Source organism: Berghia stephanieae, chromosome 1, assembly GCF_034508935.2.
Source record: "Berghia stephanieae isolate SIO BIC M18660-M18661 chromosome 1, UCSD_Bste_1.3, whole genome shotgun sequence".
Classification (NCBI taxonomy): Eukaryota; Metazoa; Mollusca; class Gastropoda; order Nudibranchia; family Aeolidiidae; genus Berghia; species Berghia stephanieae.
Window position 1 is genome coordinate 2,146,419 of NC_088360.1, and position 17,598 is coordinate 2,164,016.

Sequence of the window (17,598 nt, forward strand, 5' to 3'; positions counted from 1 at the left end):
TATTAGAAGAGAACAATCTTCTCAGCCAATGTGTACATCCAATTATTTTTACTCTAGGAATTTGGAAGTGGTTTATCATCATAAACAAATCCACTTATAATTCGAAAATCTTGTTTGTTTTTTGGGGTTTTTTTTCTCTTCTTTGGTTGAGATGATATACAAGTACCGACCTCCTGTGAACAACATCTCTAGCAAAATTAAGATTGGTGTTCCATTTAAAAAAAAATAATTTTTTTTGACTTTTTAATTTATGGTTTGTTTTTATTGTTTGTTTTTTTTTTTTTTTGACTTTTTAATTTATGGTGTTTTTTTTTGTTTTTTTTTTTTGTTTTTTAAGGTCAATATCCCTATACCTGTTTATTGTCGTATTTAAAAGACGGAGATAAATCTAAATTGGCAAAGCAACGACAAACATACGGTGTCTCCCATGACTGAGGTAAAAAAAAGATGGGTGTTCCAGTCAGGTAACAGGTTGGCATACTTGAACAGTAACATTTTGTTATAATTTAATGAAAATGTTGCTGCTTGAAGCTCGAAGGAAAAAATAACAAAGTATTGAATTGTAAGCTTCAAATTATTAGATGAAGACAGATACTGCCCCTTTATCAACAAAACAAGATGAAGAAAGAAACACTAGAGACGAATGAGATAATGTGACAGTGGCGTTGTAATTATCTTATTCGTCTGTAGTGTTTCATTCATCCTGTTTTGTTGATAAAAGGGAAACCTGAAACATCCGCAGTATCATCTGTCTTTGACTAATAAATTGAAGCTTATAATTCAATACTTGTCATTATTCTTTTTTCCTTTGATAATTTAATAAACACTATTAATTTTACGCAGGGTTGCAGATTCAAAAACGAAAATTGTTTACATAACTTTCACAGTGGTGCACTGACTGACTGAAAACGAAATGTCCAAAATCCTCTGGTACAAAATTGAGCTTTGAGCTTTATTGAGCTTTATATAGCGCAATATCCACTAAACGTGCTCAAAGCGCTTTACAAGGGGTCCCTGGCCAACAGCAACATTTAAATGTAGGACGGGACATGACGCCTGTTAGGCGATATAATTTTTCGGACAAAGACAAAGCTGTTAACAGCCAGGTACTCATTTTACACCTGAGTACGGTGAGAGAATGTGAGTAAAGAGCCTTTCCAAGGACTCAACTATGCGCCGCGCAAGGCTCGAACACAGGACCTTCCGATCCGAAAGCGAGTGTCATACCACTAGACCACATAGACGCACAAAATGAAACATTGTAAACCTATTTTATAAGAATACAGCTAAAGTGAGCTATGAAGCATGCTGGAATAATGAGAAAGAGTAAGTTCTACACATTTTTAAAAAGTTGTATAGAGGTGTTTTATATTTAAGAAATTTAAGGAGCTTACAAATTTATGTAATTTCTTTAATTCTACAGAAAATCTGCAACCCCCGTGTCAAATGTTGATAATAAGAAATTGCATCCAAAAAATAGTTTTCTTACCTCCATGTATGAAATACACAACATACATTTTATCCGACACCGTCAAGTATTCACGGTCTTTTGAATCAAGTACTTTAGCATGTTGATAATACTTGCTTTCTAAGTGAGGTAAATCCAAACCACATGTGATACTGAGAACACAGCAACAAAGGAGGAATTTCCCAACTCCAGTACCTAACGCAGGATGAGCCATGAGTGTAATACAAAATGATCTTTTCAGATGTTCAGAACGGTCAACAGAGTATGTCTGAAAATATTTTGAACAATAAAAGGAAATAAAAAATGGGAAAGCACAGCAATATATATATATATATATATATATATATATATATATAATATATATATATATATATATATATATATATATATATATATATATATATATATATATATATATATATATATATATGCCATCAGACAAAATACAAATTTGTTTTATATTAAACCTTGTTCCAGTTTCCATTTTATTTCATTCTTCACATGTTGGATTATTAAATCCTGAATTTTTCATACACTACTTTAATATAAAACAAATTTTTATTTTCAGTGATAATATGATAATGATAATGGCAATTTGTCATTAAGGAGGAAAATGTATCACTCCATCTGGCAAACTGAAGTCAAAATGCAAAAATTACAAATACAATATGGTAGTTACGTAACATTATATAATATATTTCTTTTGTAAATATCTAATGAATTGTCCTTTCGAGAAAATAATTTAAAAGGCTCACAATATTAATCATTCTGCTATCTACATCAAGAGATGATAAATCTAAACAAAGGAAAAATAGTAAATTAAAAATAATTTTAACAATTGCTTTCCGAGTTGATCATCACCCTTGCTGATTGTAAAATTGAATCTTTCTATGACAAGATGACTTCTAAAAAAGCAACATGAAGATGATAGAAGAAAGGTTGAGATAGAAATATGGGTAAAAGAGAGAGGGTGGTGGGGGGAGAGAGAAAGAGTTATGTATTGATTTTCTATTTTTTGTTTCCAATCCCTAGCCAACATCTGTTCATCCAAGGACACCAATGGCCTTGTGTGTCTAGACTGACGTCATAAAAATAAGAGCGTCACTAAAATTTACCCAACTGAGCACAGGTGTCAAAATTTGATACAAGGCATGATGGTGATTTTTTTCATCCGTTTACTTTGGAGCCACCTGAGTACTTTTCATAGAAAAAGGTTTGACACTGCAAAAACAGCGGAACATTTCACAGAAAATCCCAAAATCCAGGAATTCAGCGGATGATTATTGTTATGCTGTATTATTATTTTTTAGTTATTGCCCTTTGCAATTGTATTACTAATATTTTACTTCCATGAATAATACACTGAATTACATTTAATTACTAGAAATAATGTCACAATTGAATATATAAAATAGAATACATTATATTTGTATCATTAGTTAACTACACATGTGCATTGACGTTATATTACATAACGTATATTCCTATACTGCCATGTAAATATTACTAAGTCTGTGTATAAGATTAATAGATTTTGAATAAACAACTTGTTGATTGGCCACCAATGAGTGTCTTCCCTGTCAGTCTTTGTATGCACTGCCTTTGGTAACATAATAGTGGCGACGAGGATTCCAGCTGTAGGTCACATGAAATCACTGTCTCCCTAAGCTTTACTTATAGCACCCACTAGTCCCTTTTAGGACTGGCAACCCACGAAGGAGACTGCCTGCCCTACGTCCGGATGAAGAAGGACGAGCTTGCCGATGGTGCTCAATAATAGCAGCAATCCAGCCCCTTGATGTCCTGAAGGAGATGACTGTCTGGTACTGGCACAAGTATCTGCAAACCTTGTACTTATATTTTCCGACTCCAGATGTGTTTGCACATACAAGATGGAATTAGACTTGTGTGGGGACATAGACTTCTCAAAACTGAAAGAGATTTGCTAGGCTTCTGTACCAGCAATAGAAGGCATTGGGTGGCTGCAAACAGATTTTAGGACTTGTCTAACAGCGGCTACGCTTCATCAATGAGGACTTTCCACCTATCCCATAGATACACATTGTGGCAAGGAAGCTGAAACTGCAGAGCATCTGGTTGAATGCTGCACTGTGACATGGTTGTTGGGTGTGTATACACAAACGTGCTAATGAGTTTGCCTCCTTGATTGAACATCATAAAGCTTCCTTTAAGTTTCTTAATGTTTGTACAGTCTTGTTGAACTGGCTGGGTGCCTTGTTGGGGAACTTCCTTCCCAGTCACAAAAGATGGTTAGCATAGCTTTTATTGTGGTCAAGAAAACTTTGAACTTTTTAGGGGAAGACGAGGTCTAATACTTAAGTTTGGGACTTAAGACCTTGCCACATCCCCCATACAGCCCTGACTTCACTCCATCCAAGTTTTTCCTTTTTCCAAAGCTCTGAAAGGAAACTATGAAAAAAACAAACGTGAGCTTTTATATAGCGCAATATCCACTAAACGTGCTCAAAGCGCTTTACAAGGAGTCCCTGGCCAACAGCAACACATAACATGTAGGACGAGACATGACGCCTGTCAGGCGATATTACAAATTTTTGGGACAGAGACAACGCTGTTAACGGCCAGGTACTCATTTTACACCCGAGTACGGTGAGAGAATGTGAGTAAAGAGCCTTCTCCAAGGACTCAACTATGCGCCGAGCGAGGCTCGAACCCAGGACCTTCCGATCTGAAAGCAAGTGTCATACCACCAGACCACATAACCGCACAAAAATGATGATGATGTGGAAAGTGAAATGTTCTTGGTGTTGAGACAAGGATGCTCGATCTCACATTGACGACATTCAACGACGTGCTTAACAGTGTAGGTTCTGCATTGAACGGAAAGGCGACTATAAAAATAAATGACATACCATCCTGTCTAGAACAGAGTAAACTTTATTGACACCTTAGTGGCCTTGGAGACACAACTTTTCAATATGATCTTGTATAATGATGTTTTTTGTTTTTTTATGTTCATAATTTAAAAATCACTTCAACTTTTTAAATTTTATTTCACAGTATTTAGACTATACATACAACAAAACAGACACCTACAAAATGTTACCAATCAATAATTTAATTAATATGTCAGGTTATATGAAAACAGTAACTAGATTTCTTATTTTTATCACCACTCATCGATATTTTAAAGTTTACTTACTTACATGCTTGATCCTACCCCCCCCCCCTCCCACCCTTTTCACCCCCTTTCCCATATCCACAAAATCACAACTGATAATATTAACCAAATTAAAAATGAACTGTACAATCAACACCTCGCTTGCGTGCCGGCACATCATAACATATTTTGATTTTAGCTGCTTGATTCACCGGTGGAATGATATGACAAATATTAATGATGGACACCTTGCTGATAAGGGCACATAGGCAGCAGCCTCTTATGGTTTTCACACTACTATGTTATGACGATCGACCCAATCAGCAAAGTCTGGTCCGCACTCGTGCACCGTCGCGAACCCGCCCGGTAGCATCGTCACAACACACCATTCAACTAGATGCTCTGCCGTCTCGGGTTCCTGCCCACAGCGGGTACATATTGGACAGGTAGTAAGACCCCAGGGATGTAACGCACTTGCCGTTAGGCAGCTCCTCGACCAAAGCCGATTCGCAGCCACCCAATGTCTCCTCTTACTGGAATCAAAGCCTGGCAACTTCTCACCAAGCTTAGAGGAGTGATAGCCGAAATGTGCTAGAAAGATTGGCATTCCATGTGATGAACTTGAAAGAAGAAAATGAAATAACCCAGCATTTAGGCAGAAAGACAGATTTACTCATGGAAACCACTGTGTACAAAGTCAATTTGTGTGATTGTTCTCGTGATGTGTGGCCTTGAGCAATTTACTTCACTCTAGATCACCATTTGGAGCTGCACTGGAGCAGATCCTGAGTCTAAATACTCTAAAGGGAAAAAATTGCCTTAGCATTGAATACGGGATTTTTATTTATTTATTTAATCTAAAATCGTTCATTATTGTTATAAATAATCAACCTTAATTCAATTCAATACTAATTTAGAGTCAACATATGTGCACAAGTTAATAAAACATATATAGACGGTCTAATATTTTTTTTTAAAATAAAAATTAAACAAAAACTATTTTTAAAGTCTAGTAGCTGATAACTTTTGACTGACAGTTAATAAAAACAAATAATTTTCCATTAAATTTTAATTTTTAAGTAAAAATTCACACATTGAGAGTGTTTTCTTTGAGGATCAGGAGATATCAAATTTTAAAAAGAAGTATGTACCTTACTTTAAATTTGAACTTGAACTGATTTGAATGATTTTACTCTGGCTTCTGGCTCAGATAAAAATACGACTTGAATGAATTTGTAATTGAGACAAACGTGACTCGATGCCGCAAATAAAAAAAAAGGACTAAGAATCTTGATTATTTTGTAATTCAGACCGACACTTACGTACGCGTACATAAAACAAAACAATCAACGAATGAGTCTAAAAAGCAAAAAAAAAATAAAATCATATTATTATTATTATTAGAACGACAGTGAATCATTATGATGAAAATGAATGTCATGTAATGAAATTGAAATGTAATCATAATCACAATATAACGTGCATTCTTTTTCTCCTCGTGAAAAAAAAGACAACACTCAGTACTCACCATATGCTTCCAAATGACAGAATGCCTCGTCAATGATCTAGCCTATTGTTAGATGCCTAGTTAATAATCAATACATCTCATTACTCAGGGAGGGGCGGATGGATTGCAGGATTGCCAGATTGATTTTGCAAAAGATGTGAATTAAAGCTTATCGAAAATACCAAATTTTTTCATGCACAATATTCTTTATCAGCTAATCAATGCATATCAAAGTAACATAATGAATTACTTAAATAATTATGAAAATGTCGTTTCATCTTCCAAAATAATGAGCAAAAACAAGTATAATAGTAATAGTAACAGGATTTACGCTGTGATCATTGCCAGACACTTGTCTGGCAATAACGATGGACGGTTATACACAGAAACTTTTGAAACTCCGCTCTTTTCAACATAATATTATATCCACATCCCAGAATATGGAACGTTTCGTAATGCACATATAAATAAGTATGTATCAGTCGATGGATAGTAGGTTACTATAAACACAATATGCATCGACATTCATGTGGATGTCATGGCAGAATGGTTAAGTCGTCTGCCTTAGAAGGCATGTCAGAATCGACGCGGTGGGTTCGAATCCTGGTTCCGCCCCCCCCCCCCCTTTTTTTTTTTTTAGATCGTTGCAAATGATAAATGTCCCTGCATCCCACCCCCATTGAAAAACAAACAACCACCAAATTCATAGGGCAGTGAAATTATCAGATAGAATTAAAAATAAAAAAAAATTTTTAAGAAGTTCATGCTCAGCAACGGATCAAGGAGAAAAGAATAGACTCGCTCAAATTTTAAAAATTAAAAAAAAAAAAAACAACACAGAAAGCTAAGCGCCGATTGCATTTTAGAATTTAGAGGCAATGGCAATTTAAATAAAGGTCCAGAAAACAAAAAACAAAAAAAAAAAAAAAACTCTCAAAAGCAATCCCAAGATTTAGAGCAAAATGATTTTAAAGAGATAGATAGAGAGAGAGAGAGAGAGAGAGAGAGAGAGAGAGAGAGAGAGAGAGAGAGAGAGAGAGCGAGTTCCCTCGGAAATAGAGTAGGGCATAATGATAATAGTAATAATAATAATAATAATAATAATAATAATAATAATAATAATAATAATAATAATAATAATAATAATAACAATAATAATAATAATAATAGTAATAATAATAATAATAATAAGAAGAAGAAGAAGAAGAAGAAGAAGAAGAAGAAGAAGAAGAAGAAGAAGAAGAAGAAGAAGAAGAAGAAGAAGAAGAAGAAATAAATAAATAAATGAATAAATAAATAAATATTTGAGGGGGGAAAACAGAACAGCAAAAATAATTTGAGCAAAATATATAATGAATTAAAATTGAACAATTATTGGAGAAATAAAAAAATCCATTTAATTTTTTAAAAACTCCTGCTCAGAACGAAAGTGAAATCAATGAACATCATTAATTTGGGAATCAAAAAGAAAAGAAAAAAAAAAGAGAGGGAGCGGGGGAAATGAACGGTGGTCTATCCAATTGAGCTGTCTATCGACACTGATAAAGGTGTGTCTTAAAATTCATATATGAGCTAGATAATTTACCACCATCTTTGCTTCCTTGTTTTGATAGATATTTTCATCTCTGATTCGGATAATATGTTGTTGGGTCTACTTTTGTGGAAGTGTGATAATAAATTGTATTGTTTTGTGTGAGAACGACAGGAAAGGCTGCGGACACGAAGAAAAAAAAAATAATACAGGTATGTATGGTAGATTGGGGGCGAACAATACCTAGGCCTATGGATTCGTCCGCGAAATAAACAAATTCTCATCAATATCCCCAAAATTGTGGTCATAATGAACAAATTATAGAAATAAAATAATATCAATAAAGTTAACAGTTAGGTAGTTAGTGAAAATTTTAATGGTTGGTGGACTATGAACCGATTTGATGATTAACAAGTTTCTTGCTGGTTGAAAAAAAAAAGGCGAATTGACAGTTTGACGTTTCCAGTTCAAATTGTCAAAAACTTACATATCATTGATCCATTTGTTTTTGTTTTTAAAGCTGGATTGTGCATTAGAACACTATTTACTTTCATATTGTGTTAAATATCACTTGATATTTACTTATTTGGGACACAAATAACTAGTGGCATTTTTTCAGAATATTTGGTATTTTTAACGCATAGTTTGGCATTTTGCATAAAATCTTCTTGCCAACATGATAAACGTGTCCGCTAATAATCGTTTTTCTTTATCGGCAAACATGTCTGGCAATAACGACAACCTGAATTCGATTTAGAACGTCAAAATATACGAAAATGCCAATCTCAATTTTTTTATTGCCAAACATAATTTTTTTAAAAATACATCTTATTTGTGAGTGTTGCAGTGCTTAGCTTTTTAAATTATTTTTTAAAAAATTCTTTTTAAGGGAATGAGGGAAAGCCAGACAAACGCTAATCTGGGTATTGATCGATTTTTTTTCTGGTAATTTTATGGGATGATATTGTAGTTTTAGTAGTTTAAAATGTTGGACATGAACTTCGTATGCGTTTTCATTCAGTATTTTCTTGAGAACCTTCGTCTACTTTTCCATAATTCCATGTCGGTAAACATTGAATGGCAGCTACACTATTTTACTTCCTTAATTTGAGTATTGGGCACGATAACTTAAAATTAAAAAATGATGATCGTATCAAAATGTTTTAAAGATTAAATTGTTTGGCGGAGAAGAGAGACATTTTCAAAGTTTTTGATTTGATTTTTAGAGGTTTTTGCTTACTGCGTTTGAGACAGTATTAGGTCATTTTGGCACAAGGAAAAGGGAAGGGGAAGTGCTCTGAAGTTAAAAGCACCAAGGAATAACTAACCCTCCTTCCGCACTAGGACAAAACTGTCCCGGGACAAATTTGTCCTGTCCCACTGGAGAAAACTTCTATTCAAAAGGGGTTCCGCACTAGGACAGGACTGTCCCAGGACACACCTGCGCGAATGCATTATTTTTTTTTTTTTTACAAGATTCAAAAGTTTATTTGTAGGCAATTGCAACTCTAATAATTCACATGTTATGAATCAACATAAGATACGACATGACGATAATGATTTGTTACACTGTACAATGGGATTTGTTTACATAAGATTTATATAATCATGAAATATTCTTATACCAAGAGTAATATTATTGCTACTGCTACTACTACCACTACCACTACCACTACCACGACTACGACTACGACTACGACTACTACTACTACTACTACTACTACTAATACTACTACTACTACTAGTAATGGATGAAATAGAGGTTGCATATTTCTGTGCTTTACCACGTGGAAAAAAAGAACAAATTGAAAGAGAAAACAATATTGGGTGCATCCTTTAATGACCCAAAGATTGCTCAAGGGTCAATTCCGTAGACTCTATGGTGATCTCCGATCTTATCTTAAAATGACTTTCTTGGAATCACCTCATTTTACCCAGGTGCAAATGAGTACCAGTTCGCTGATGAAAGTAATCTTTGACGGACTAGCATCATTCAAGAGGATAATAGAAAGTCAGCATGCTTCGTACCCGAAAGGCATCAGTTGAGTAAGTCACCTCGCCTAGCTCAATTTGCGGCGCTGCACTGCGGCTGACGCCTGGTTATACCTTGTCCTAGCTAAATTTGCGGCGCTGCATTGCGGCTGACGCCTGGGTTATTCCAGTCTTACCTTGGAATAGACCCTCGAGAAAAATTTCCCCTATGGGATGAAAAAATGAATTTTATTATTTTAAATTTTAAACTGTTACCTGTCTGCTCAACGCCACAGAAACATGGATAAGTTCCGGATTTATAAGCTTAGGAGGCAAGATGGCCTATGGTTAGCGCGTTGTACTCTGGACTCAGAGGTTCTGTGCTCGATTCCGACCGAAGCCAACTTGTACTTTCTAGAGCAAGAAAATTTACTCACATCACTCACTCCATTCAGGTGTAAACCTGTCAAGCTGGGATAGTAATCTGCGATAGACTACAGACTAGCGTCCCGTTCAAAGGTTTTCAAACAAATACGTTGATTGTCCGCTTCACGCTATTGAAACCGGAATAACTCCTGCACCATTGGCTACAAGGCACTAAAGGACTTAATTTGTTTTACAATGAGTCCAAGTGGCTCAGAAGGATTTACTTAAAAATATTTTCATTGAGAATTCCCGAAATAAATAACGATCAAGATAATTGATCCCAAAGTTACCGAATAGATGTGCGACCGGTTTTAGACACGTTACTGCTGTGTCACAAAGTGTGACACTTCTTAAATTATATTTATAAACATACGTTTTTAAATAGGATTCCACAGTCTGACGTCACGTCCGCCTAGCAACGAATCGGCTGGCTCTAAACAAAAAATCCGTGCTTGGTCCGGGAAAGGAATAATTGGAAAATCGCTCAAAAAAACAATTTTTATCTTAAATATGGTCCAGTGTTTTGTACCAGATTGTCTGCACCAGTCAGAGAGTCACTCCTGCAAGTTTTACAGATTTCCAAATGAGAGGCAGACAAAAAATTGAAGAAAAAGTGTTAGTCAGGTAAGCACGCACTCCTCGTCGAACATTTGATAGTTCGTAGTCCAGATCTAGGTCTAGTTCTAGCTTACGTAGACCTATATTTTATGATTAAAGTGTACAATTGCACGAAATTATAAATAAAAATACATTCCAAACTAGGTTTTTATTGAAGTTGAAGCAAAAATGATATCTCAATCTACACGTTTTGATGTTAAGGCTGATAGATAAACTGAATGAGAGTTCAGTTCTACTGATAAGTGATAATTTTTTTAAAAGGAGAAAAATAGAAGAAAGAGAAGAAAATATTTGTTAAAATCTTACTTTAAACTCGATACCTTTATGGCAAAATGAAAATAAATAAATAAAATAACGGAACCTCTCCCCCCTCACGCAGATATTTCTCTCTCTCTCTCGCTCTCTCACACACACACACACACACACACACACACACACACAAACACACATACTTTCCTCTTTTTTGGAAAGTTTCTCTGATTCTCTGCCATGCCTCCCCTCCCCAACAGCCAAGGTGGCAACTGTGTGAACAAAGCAAGATGGCGACAGGGACCTCTCTCCTTTACCTGTGCCCGATTGTTGACACTCCAAAGTTTCCATCACCGCACTGTCAATGACAGTACTGACTGAAATAAAGAGAAAACGCCAGTCTTGCCACACTCAACCCCAAGATCAACTTTAACTGTGTAAATTTAAGAATTCATATTTTTATATACCTAGTCAAAATCATCAAAAGAAGTAATGAGGAAGTGCGACATTTTGCTGAATGTGCGATTTCATAAAAGACAGGCGAGAGACCCACCAGTAACCTAGACTCTTGCACACCTTTGATTTATCATGCATTGAGCTGGTGTCAAACAAGATAGTCTAAAACAAAGTAGCCTACTTATCAAATAATATACCCAATATGCCCAACAGAATTATTGGGTTTTTAAAAAATCTTTTCTTTTCAGGAGAAAGGACAAAAGATCCAATATCATCATCAAGAGTGTGTTCTTGTCACTTCAGAGATGGTGACAAAGCCAACCTCCCTGAATTGTTTGACAGAAATAAAAATAAATTGTTTCCATCAGAGCCAGAAAGAAAGAAAAGAAAAGTGACACAAGGAATTCCCACCCCATCTCAATTGGCACCAACATCAAGAAGTCCACCACCACCACCACCACCACCATCATCATCATCATCATCATCATCATCATCATCATCATCATCAGCTCAACTCTCTTCATCATCATCACAAAGTCCCACCTTTAAAAAAACCAGATTCCTCATCATCATTATTTTCCTCCTCATCATCATCCTCATTATCTTCTCCCTCATCATCATCTCAACTCTCGTCACCATCATCACAGGATTCCATCTTTAAAAAAAACAGATTGTAGAACAAGTGAGGATATTTTAAATAGAACAACAAATTTAATTCAAGAACAAGAAATTACAGACAAAAATAAGGAAATAGCTAGCTTAAAAAAACCCATCTTAGTTAGATTCAACGCACTTACACTGTTTCAAGCCTTACAGAAAAAGTTCTTCGAATGGAGAAAGGTGTACATTCTTTTAAAATATTTGATATTATTGTTCAATATGTTGAGTGCTTTAGAGGTAACCTTATTTATTATAGTGGGTGGGAAGTTCAGGAAGAGACAGTTGCATTAAAAGACCAAATTTTCATTACACTTATGAAACTTAGACAGAACTACACTAACCTTCATATTTCACAATTGTTTAGCGTTAGTGAAAGTACTATAACAAATGAAGAGTTTTTTCCAAAATGCGACATACGCCATTTTCAGGGATTGAGAGAAGCGGCTCAGATTCACTTCATGGGTGATAAAGCTTTGCCCTTTCAAAAATATTTCCGTCCAAATCGCGACATAACTTTAATTAAACGTGTATTTAATTCTACTTTTTTTCCAAAACGAGATATAGGACTGCAATGTTTTATTCCAAAATGAGACATAACCAGAGCCAATCAAAGACCGTGAATGGTGTTAATATTGACCAGTCGTAATTCGTTATGTTTTTGGCCCGGAACTGGTATCATGGATGCGCCCATTGGCGTAGACCGTAGATAACCATTCACTCGTTCAACTTCGTACCGCTAACACCATTAACATACATTTTTAACCGCTCCTAACTTCGACTATTCAATTTTGAGAGACAATGGAAGTTTTTGATAACATAAACGAAACTGCACAGCGGACAGACCGAGGGAGGAAAAGGAAAGAAACAGCTAGGGCATACAAGACAGTAGGCAAGATGAGACGGGCCAATGGAGGCTACATTCCGACTGTTTCTTGCAACCACGTTTCAACTCCTTTGTGTTGTGCAGATCAGCTGAAGCCAGAGTCACTCGTCCAAATGTTCGAGACATTTTGCTCCCAGAGCAGCCATGCTGACCAAAACAGCATGTTGATATCCTTGATGGACGTGTCAGCTCCTTCAAGGGCCAGGATCGATGAAACAGAGAGGAAAAGAGGCCGTGATGTTACCATCAAATACAATGTGGTCACCTCAACAAGCGGGAGATTGCCGGTATGCAAAGCATCCTTCATGTCCATCCTCAGTAAGTTGTCATTTCCTTTTTTATTATAATATTATCGAATTGCAAAGGCTCTCTCATTCAGTTATCTTACTTTGACTTTGATCCGTATCCAACATCAAACACTCTAACTCAACTCTAACCTATTTTTCTTTGTTCTCACTCAACTTGGATCTAGTGCCCACTCTTTCTTCTGTTCCACTGTTTTAATTATTCTTTTTGCTGATTTATTGCCTAGTGCATCACTATTTATGTTATGATAATGATTACGCTATTTTCGTATTGATCACTTAGACTTAGTCTTAGTTAAAGTGAAAGTAGAAAGAAAATTAAATAGAGCTTAGGACATGGTAACGTCTTCATTATTTATAATGAACATAGAGTAAAGCCATGTAATGTAGGAAGGTGAGTACTAAGTCCTGCCATCGAGATGAGTGCATTGTTTATAGATAGTATGCAGATGACGTCACTCGGGCCTTTGTTATTGTTTTTGCCATCCGCGTTTGTGAGTTGTTCTCACTAAACTGTATTAACCAGACTATAAAAGTTCATGGTTACACAGAGTTTGTGTGTTGGTCCGTTATACTTCCGGATGGCAATGTTGTGAACTCCTTGGCCAAGCGCATTCTATCTATAAAATACCATAAAAATCATTTCATGGTATGGGGGGGGGGGGGGGGGGGGGGGGGTATACTTTTTTATTGCTGTTGTGAGTGGACATTCACACCACGTGGCATGAATGAATATTTTTTATATCTCACCTTGTGTAGTTTGGACCACTGATATGAAGAAGAATCATGTTCATAATAGTAATAGTAGTAGATAAAGATTTTGTTAACAAAAATGAAGTGCTAATAGTAATAGTCTTAATGTTTTCATGATGCTACAGTTTTCAAGGTAATAACTGGTAACAAATTTAGGATTACTTGTTAAAAATTTGTTACAAATTGCGGACAAAAATTAAACAGCACGTTTTGCTTATAAATTAAAGAAATGATGTCGAGGAGAGACAACCAGAAATAAAATCGTGGAGCGACGATCAGAGACCGCAACACTATGCAGAAAGCGATGGAAACTACAGTCGTATTGTGACTAACGTTGAGATTGTAGTCAGAATGAAATATAGCGCTCACAGCTCTATGATTAAAGAGCATTGACAAAGCTATTAAAAAAGCTTTTGAGAGGTCATTGTGAAGTCAAAAATTGTTTATTTTTCTAAAAGTCGCCATTTTTTTTCATAATAAAGTATAAAGATAGACACACATTTAAGGAAGGTAGCATGTGTGCCATATTGCATGAAGATTTGAGGGGACACAATAGCTTATCCTTAACTTAATTAAAATTCCCTTCACAATTGGCATACAGCTTAAGGAGGCTGCTTGGGGGGGGGGGGGGGGGGGTGCTTTACAGTAAATGAGTACCTAATTTAATTTTCACTTAAGTTTCTGCAGCCCCGTGGCGCAATCCATCATCTCATAGTTCATTGGTTTACTACCTATCTGTGGTTTTAGTCGTTTGTTATTGTCTTTTTTTATTGTTTACTTTTTTTTGTTCTCACAAGCTAGATTTTAAAAATGCTTTTTCTGTTTTGAATTTTGATTTTATTATTCGTGTCTAAGGAAAAGTTGTGGGGGATTGAAGCTTGTGTGTGTAGGCATCTATAACATTATAATTTCTCTTGCTTGATACTTTCTTCATATACCCCTTTATCTCAATGTAACATCTTTCCTCTATTTTTTATATCCTTACAGATGTCAAGAAGGATCGTCTCAGTCGTCTTGCAAATAATTTCCTTAAGGAAGGCGCACCGAGAAAAGAGCGTCGCGGTGGCAGCAGACAAACCCCAGAGATGGTTGAGTTTAAAGAGTCAATCGTTTCTCATATTGAAACATTCACGTGCAGAGCCAGCCATTATGCACGTCGTGGAGCTCCTGGACGGAAGTATCTACCCAGTGACATGAATGTTGCCAAGATGCGCCAACTCTTTAATGAGCAGAATCATCGACAGGCTTCCTATGCCTTATATTATTCAATATTTTTGCATCGATTCAATCTGGCTTTTGGGCACCCGGCCAAGGATATATGCAGTGATTGTCTGCGATTCCGGATTCAGTTGCGCCAAGATTTACCTGAAGCACAAAAGCGAGCAAAGGCAGTCGCTTTTTTGCTTCATAGGCGACGTGCCAGGAAATTTTATGACTTAATGGACAACGTTGACGATTCATTAACACTATGTTTTGATGTAATGGAGAACCTTGTTCTCCCTAAAACTTCGATTGGACAGGCGTATTATTCACGTCAGCTATATATGTATGTTTTTGCTGTCGTGCGTCATGAAGGACGAGGACAGTCTGTTCCATTAAGGAATGTTTTCCTTTATACGTGGATGGAGACACAGAATAAAAAAGACTCAAATGTCATTGCATCCGCAGTTGAGCATGCTTTAACTGGTTTCGGTGAAAGCTTTCAGGGCAGGAAAGTCAGATTATTTTCTGACTCGTGTTTTGGACAAAACAAAAATTTCAGTATGGTGTCGATGCTGCACTCATTCAGGAAACGACATATTCCAAATAGTTCTGTTCAATATTTTTTTCCAATTCGTGGCCACAGTTATCTGCCAGCTGACAGGGTATTCGGACGTATTGAGCAGGACATCAGGAAAAAAGCTCTTATTTTGCTGCCATCCGAATACATTGACATCTTAAAAAGACATGGCACTGTTTTTCAGTATGGAAAGGATTGGTTTGTGAAGGACTATAAAAAAGAAGTAGGCGTCGTTTTTAAAGACTCAAAAGGGCTTCAGAGTGAGTGATGCCAGGGTGTTACAATTTAACAATGATAAAGTTGGCTTTAAGTCAGTGTATGAGGGACCATTTTGTGAACATTCGATTCTGAAGAAGGGGAAGCGTTGGGTTGACTTTGTCCCTGAGGTGATTGGAGATATTTCTTGTGTGAAAGAAGAAAAGAAGACGGACGTTTGCAATTTATTGGACAGTCTTGGTGTCAGTAATTAATGATGTCAGGGCACAGTATGATAGTTGGCTCCTATCAACTTCTGTTACAGAGGATCCAGAATCTGATGAAGATTAGATTTACTGTGTTTATATAATTTTTTATTCCCTTTTCCATATCCATTGTTTTTATGAGTCTTATGCTTTGTGTCCTGTATGGTGTTTTTTTTAATGGCTGTTTACACCAGACCATTTAATTATTCAATCAGTTTTGGTTGGCTTAAGTTTTCCTTTGGGTATTTTTGTCATATTTCATACATTTAATGCCTACCTGTCTGACTACATACTTAAATCTTGTGATTATGTCCCTCTCTGTGGATTGACAGGTCTTTTTTTTAATGGATTGCTATTCGACACCCGAAACTCAGGTGTATCTTTTCACCAGGTTATTCGACACCCAAAGTCTCACATGCGCATGTTGAGAGTTAGCTATCCTCAACAACACGTGAATTTATCAGCACAAAAATTTTGGGTTTTGAATTACGTTCCCTTTTTTTAATTGCTGTTGACACCAGGCTATTCTTTTAAATTTAATTAATCCATCAGTTTTGTTTTCTAGAGTTTTTTTTTTTTTTTGTTTTTTTTTTGGGGGGGGGGGGGGGGGGGGGGGGGGTATTTAGCATAGTATTTTTTTTTCAATCAGTTTTTATTCCCTAAAGTTTCGCATCTTTCATAAATTGTCTATTTACTGTTGGACTTAGAATTCATACATTTTTTTGTTGCTTATTTAACTTTAAGCTAAGCTTTTGATACACCCCAGTTTTAATTCAGCTTACTGGCAATGGAACTGCTTTTCTCCTTATTTGCATGAAGGCAGGGATTTTTTGGCTCTTTTCTATTTTAAAAAGTGGTTTGGATGTGTAGTCATGTTTTCTGCTTAACATTTTTTTTTTTATGGGTGGGGGGGGGGGGGGGGGGATGTTCAGGGGTTTTGTTTGAGAAGTCCCGTATTTTTTGCAAGTACCACACGTTTGATATTGTATCATTTTTAATTTTCAGTAGGATTATTTTTTTTACTTTGGTTTGATTTTCCCCATCATGTAGTTGATGTGGACTTTGACATGTTTTTTATCTTTCAAATGTTTTGATGTCATTAAATTTATAAAATATATTTTTGAGTTATTTTTGTTTTCTTTTCATGCACATTGTCTTGTGACTGCATTATGCAATAGAGAATGCTTATGCTGAAGAGGAAACTTACATTGGTGTTCTCATTTATACCCTTCTGTATCTTAATATTAAGAGGAGTGTAAGTGGATTTACTGTTAGTGTATGTTGTATTTTCAGCTTAATCAACTTCCTTTGCATTTAATTGACTGCTGGCTATATTACTTTGGTAGACTCCCAACAGAGTTATAACCAGGAGTCTATAGAAAAGTGCCAGA

The 17,598-nt window shown here is 35.9% G+C and overlaps 2 protein-coding genes across 3 annotated transcripts in view; one reads left to right on the forward strand and one right to left on the reverse strand.

Moving 5' to 3' along the window:
* LOC144966096 (thioredoxin domain-containing protein 16-like) overlaps positions 1-12,612 on the reverse strand; it is a 73,277-nt gene extending 60,665 nt beyond the window's left edge. Inside the window, exons 1-2 of one of the 2 annotated variants that reach the window (XM_078902173.1) lie at positions 12,367-12,612; positions 1,490-1,736 (exon numbers count right to left, since the gene is read on the reverse strand). In XM_078902173.1, the coding sequence (XP_078758299.1) occupies positions 1,490-1,736; positions 12,367-12,372 (253 nt within the window). In that variant the 5' untranslated portion in view covers positions 12,373-12,612. Of the gene's footprint in view, positions 1-1,489; positions 1,737-6,135; positions 6,235-12,366 lie in introns of those variants that run through there. The other variant, XM_078902182.1, reaches the window with a different exon arrangement.
* A 73-nt stretch (positions 12,613-12,685) lies between these two features.
* LOC144963514 (uncharacterized) lies at positions 12,686-16,292 on the forward strand. The gene is made up of 3 exons (XM_078897588.1): positions 12,686-13,226; positions 14,954-16,006; positions 16,267-16,292. Exons 1-3 carry the CDS (start codon positions 12,824-12,826, stop codon positions 16,290-16,292), a joined length of 1,482 nt encoding a protein of 493 aa, XP_078753714.1. The 5' UTR covers positions 12,686-12,823.
* The last annotated feature ends 1,306 nt before the right edge of the window (positions 16,293-17,598 follow it).

Excerpts from the sequence above, each read along its gene's own strand:
- LOC144963514 (XM_078897588.1), top strand. The coding sequence starts at position 12,824 with ATGGAAGTTTTTGATAACATAAACGAAACTGCACAGCGGACAGACCGA. Across the intron at positions 13,227-14,953 it reads ATCCTTCATGTCCATCCTCA|ATGTCAAGAAGGATCGTCTC; the intron begins GTAAGTTGTCAT and ends ATATCCTTACAG. Across the intron at positions 16,007-16,266 it reads AGACTCAAAAGGGCTTCAGA|AGGATCCAGAATCTGATGAA; the intron begins GTGAGTGATGCC and ends CTTCTGTTACAG.